The sequence below is a fragment of the Myotis brandtii genome, unplaced genomic scaffold (genome assembly GCF_000412655.1).
Source record: "Myotis brandtii unplaced genomic scaffold, ASM41265v1 scaffold1733, whole genome shotgun sequence".
Classification (NCBI taxonomy): domain Eukaryota; kingdom Metazoa; phylum Chordata; class Mammalia; order Chiroptera; family Vespertilionidae; genus Myotis; species Myotis brandtii.
Genome location: NW_005356400.1, coordinates 816,966 through 821,783, shown reverse-complemented (window position 1 = coordinate 821,783; position 4,818 = coordinate 816,966). Strand labels below are relative to the sequence as shown.

Here is a 4,818-nt window from a genome sequence, read left to right as displayed (position 1 = left end):
TAACTCTCTATCCCTCTCCCTTCCTCTCTGTAAAAAACCAATAAAATATATTTTTTAAAAAATAAAGAAAAGGAAAAGTTTAAAGTGAAAAGTTTCAGGCCAATTGAACCATCAAAAGCATGTTTATAGTAACGTGTGTCTGCTGCGAGCCTCCCTGCAGTCACCGACAGCCCGGGTGCCAATCTGGGGACTGTCCTCACTGCCGCCGTGAGCTGTCCTGGGTGAGGAGGCGCGTCTCAGACCCCCCCGTTCCCACGCACTGGCCCCTGCTTCCGAGGAAACGAGTGAAAAGGCTCAGGGAGCCCTGGGAACTGCTCTGGCTTTGTCCGACCTCGTTCCCAGAACGGCCCGGACTGGGTCCCCGCGCCCTTCGACCTGCAGGTCCCTGCTCCTTCAGCCATGTGGACATTTACTCTGAGCAAACGAGGAGGCTCGCCAACAGGGTGACGCAAGGCGGCTGCATGTTAGGGGAGCCCCGAGGGCAATAACAACATGGTGATAGGAAATGGGCAGGGCCGGCCAGCGAGGCTCAGGGGGTGAGCGTCGACCTATGAGCCAGGAGGTCACGGTTGGATTCCCGGTCAGGGCACAGGCCCGGGTTGCGGGCTCAATCCCCAGTGGGGGGCGTGCAGGAGGCAGCCGATCCATGATTCTCTCTCATCATTGGTGTTTCTGTCTCTCTCTCCCTTCCTCTCTGAAATCAATAAAAACATATTTTAAAATAACAACAACAAAACAAAGGGTTTGCTGATGCCCAGAGCAGGCAGCGGGAACGCGGGAAGTGATTGTGGGTCCTGCGTTGGCTTGTCCTCCCCTAGATCAGAGCCTGTCGCGGCGAAAGAGATTCAGGGCAGGGGCGCCTCTGCCCCCACGTGCGGAGCCGCCTCCCGGAGGAGCCCCATGGACGAGAAGCCATCCGCCAGGAGAGGTAACGCCACCTGCCGGGCTGGCCGCTGCCGCGTGGAAGGAAGGGCGGACGGGTGTCCCGCGTCCCTGCCGCCTCCCGGAGGAGCCCCATGGACGAGAAGCCATCTGCCAGGAGAGGTAACGCCACCTGCCGTGCTGGCCGCTGCCGCGTGGAAGGGCGGACGGGTGTCCCGCATCCCCGGCACCTCCTTGCTCTGCTCCCCTCCTCCTCCCATCGCGCCTCCGTGGACAGTGGGACCCGCTCCAGCCCCTCACCCTGTCGTCTGTTGTTGCCTCTTCCTCAGGGAGCCCCACTGAGTTATGGGCCAGAAATTCAGCCCAGCGATCAGCGAGTCCTAGGACATAAGGAATGGAATGGGTCTGAAAAAGTCATTTTATAGAAACCCTCAGTGCGTGCATGAATTCCTGCGATGGGGTCCTTGCCAGGGAGCTGGCTGTGTCCCCTGAGCTGGGAAATCTCCGGGAATAAGGAAATAATTCTTCTCCAGGCGACCCATCCCATCCCTGAGCCACCTGGCCATGAACGAGGATTTCTTCCACTACGCAGGGTGTCCCCCAAAATGCGCACACACTCTAACATATTCAAAGTGCGTAGACATTTTGGGGGGACACCCTGTGTTCTCCTCTATTTCCTCCCAGGTTCTCTCTTGTTTCTCTTTAGTCCAAATTCTCCAAATAAGCAAAACTATTTACGCTCAGGTGCGTGCAAAGAAGACGCTGGGTTGGGTAGAGCATCGGCCTGAGACCCCACGGTGGCCGGATCGGTCCCCTTCAGGGCCCATGCAAGAGCCACCTATGAGCACATCCATAAGTGTCAGGGCAAACCGGTGTTTCCCTCTCTCTACAAACAAATAAAAAAAATGCCTAAAAAGAAGATCCTGGGTGTGTGACTAGCTTCATTCAAAGGCAGCCGGCTGTCTAGTCGAAACTTGCAAGATTTTTTTGGTAAATGAATATGCAAACCAGATGGGGCTGACTGGCAGCTGGGGGAGGTGCTGTGGGCGGGCTCTGCCGCCCTCCCCCCCTCCCCTCACTTCGTCTGGGAACAATGGGCGTCAGTGCCATCATGTAGCTCGTTCTATGTTTATCATCTGCTTCCCGTCGTGGCTTTGCCTGGTGATGGGATCCCAGATTCAGGGCCTGAAGCCGACTAAAGGGAAGGAACGAGGGGGGTGTGAAAAGAGAGAGGGGGACTGTGGTGTTTTTGTTGTTGTTGTTTTTTTAAATATATTTTTATTGATTTCACGGAGGAAGGAAGGAGGGAGAGAGAGAGAAACATCAATGTTGAGAGAGAATCATGGATCGGCTGCCTCCTGCACGCCCCACACTGGGGATCGAGCCCGAAACACAGGCAGGGGCCCTGACAGGGAATCGAACCCCGACCTCCTGGTTCATAAGTTGATGCTCAACCGCTGAGCCACGCCGGCCGGGCCTGTGGTGTGTTTTTCACTGGGAGGAGCGATCGCCGCCAGGAGCCCCCACTTTCTCCCCGTCCTTCCCAGGCCCGGACTTCTGCTCCTTGCGCTACGGGCTGGCCGTGGTCATGCACCTCTCCAACCTCAGCATGATCACCCAGCGCGTCAGCCTCAGCATCGCCATCATCGCCATGGTCAACAGCACCCAGCAGCCCGCCCCGGCCAACGCCTCCGCGGACGGCCATCTCGCCGGCCCCCTCCAGGACCCCAGCGGGCCCAGCGGGGAATTCCACGCAGGGGTGAGTGGGACGGAGAGCAGCCCTTTGTCGGGCGGGCATCCCCAGTGTGAAGGGAAGGCTTCGATCTCAATTCTGTGGATGGAGAAGCATGGATTTTATTTTATTTTTAAAATATACTTTTATTGATTTCAGAGAGAGGAAGGGCGGGAGAGAGAGAGAGAACCCGGGCCATTATTTACTTTAAGTGGACAGTATTCTACAGTTACGCTGTTTGTACCTCCATGTATACCACGATGTTTCCTGTCCAGCGGCCACCACCAGCCATTTATCGTGTCGCCTCGGGAGAGGAAGGTGGCCACACTCCTGGTCTAGGAAGCCAGTTCTGCGCAGGTGGCCATCGCTCCTGACCTGCTCTTAGGGACTGAGTGGATGGGGGCCCAGGAACGCTGTGTCTCCCTTACCCTTTGGAATGAGGGTCCGCATGTCACCCAACTTTGACCAGAAGCAAAATAGTGCAAGGGAGCTCTTCTGCTGATGGAACCTCTCTCGCCGTCTCCTTCGCTGACCCCTCTGGCCGCCCGTTTGTGCAACCCTTTCTTCATCGCTTTTCTCCTTCGCACCCTCTGCCTTTCCTTCCTCGGAGAGGAGCAAAGGAGGGTTCTAACTGGTTAGCTCAGTGGATAGAGCATTGACCTGCGGACTGAAGGGTCCCAGGTTCGATTCCGGTCAAAGGCACCGTGCCGGGTTGCTGGCTCGATCCCCAGTAGGGAATGTGCAGGAGGCAGCTGATCAACGATTCTCTCTCATCATTGATGTTTCTCTCTCTCTCCCTGTCCCTTCCTCTCTGAAATCAATAAAAATATATTAAAAATAATTAGGCATATAATTAGTTTTTTTTTTGAAACGGTGGGATATTTAAGCTAGACTTTAAAAAAGAAAAAAGAGAGAGAAACCAAATGTGACCTTTCATGGGAGGCCACCAACCACAAGCCTCTCTGGCTGGGAAGCCCCCGTTCTCAGCAACGAATTTCCCTTTTCTCCTCCTTTCCAGACCTCCGTCTACGCGTGGAGCCCTGAGACCCAGGGCATCCTCTTCAGCTCCATCAGCTACGGGATTTTGCTGACTCTGATCCCCAGCGGATACCTGGCGGGGATATTTGGTGCCAAGCACATGCTGGGGGCGGGGCTGCTGGCCTCCTCCCTGCTCAGCCTCTGCACGCCGCTGGCCGCTGACCTGGGTGTGAGCTTGGTGATGGTGATTCGCGTCGCCCAGGGCATGGCCCAGGTACCGGAGGCGCTCTCCCCCGGGGGGTGGGGGATGGACTCCAGAGTCCTGCTGGAGAGCGAAGGTCTGAACGGTTTTCATTTCAGGGAATGGCATGGACAGGTCAGTTCACCATCTGGGCGAAGTGGGCGCCCCCGCTGGAGCGCAGCAAGCTCACCAGCATCGCGGGCTCCGGTAAGGGTTCCCACGCGGGTCGCAGCCCTGTGACCGGCCTCCCCATCCCCTGCCTTCCCTTGGCGGCATCGGACAGTTTCAGGGAGAGGGACTACAGTTCTCCCATCAATAACCCACCAATAATGATAGAGTCATCAGTCGGCTGCCTCCTGCACCCCCCACACCGGGGATGGAGCCGCCACCCGGGCATGTGCCCTGACCGGGAATCGAACCGTGACCTCCTGGTTCATAGCTCAATGCCCAACCACCGAGCCACGGCGGCCGGGCTAAATTTATTGTTTCTTTGTCTAAAAGTAGAAAGGCCTCCTGCTGTGGTCACTTCTTTGAGTCTCATAGTTTCATGGGCTCTTGAACGTACAAAATTAAATTTGTTTTGCTCCTGTTAAAAAAAAACAAACAAACCCTAACTGGTTTGGCTCAGTGGATAGAGCGTCGGCCTGCGGACTCAAGGGTCCCAGATTCGATTCCGGTCAAGGGCATGTACCTTGGTTGCGGGCACATCCCCAGTACGGAGTGTGCAGGAGGCAGCTGATTGATGTTTCTCTCTCATGGATGTTTCTAGCTCTCTATCCCTCTCCCTTCCTCTCTGTAAAAAATCAATAAAAATATATTTTTAAAAAACTTTTAAAAAACAAATTCTTCTCCCAAATCCAACACTGGGAGACGGTTACGTAGATAAGAAACGCATGAGGCTCGACACAGAAAAGTCCACTGTGAGCGACAAGAGCAGCTGGGAGTGGCGGGGCCGGGGGGGGGACCAGTGTAGACACGTCTTAGC

At 55.6% G+C, this 4,818-nt stretch overlaps 1 protein-coding gene across 2 annotated transcripts in view; it reads left to right on the top strand.

The window, feature by feature from the left end:
* Window positions 1-4,818, top strand: part of LOC102258592 (sodium-dependent phosphate transport protein 3) — a 12,486-nt gene that overhangs the window by 1,589 nt on the left and 6,079 nt on the right. Inside the window, exons 2-5 of one of the 2 annotated variants that reach the window (XM_005863152.2) lie at window positions 819-928; window positions 2,430-2,641; window positions 3,633-3,866; window positions 3,953-4,040. In XM_005863152.2, the coding sequence (XP_005863214.1) occupies window positions 901-928; window positions 2,430-2,641; window positions 3,633-3,866; window positions 3,953-4,040 (562 nt within the window). In that variant the 5' untranslated portion in view covers window positions 819-900. Of the gene's footprint in view, window positions 1-818; window positions 929-1,000; window positions 1,045-2,429; window positions 2,642-3,632; window positions 3,867-3,952; window positions 4,041-4,818 lie in introns of those variants that run through there. The other variant, XM_005863153.2, reaches the window with a different exon arrangement.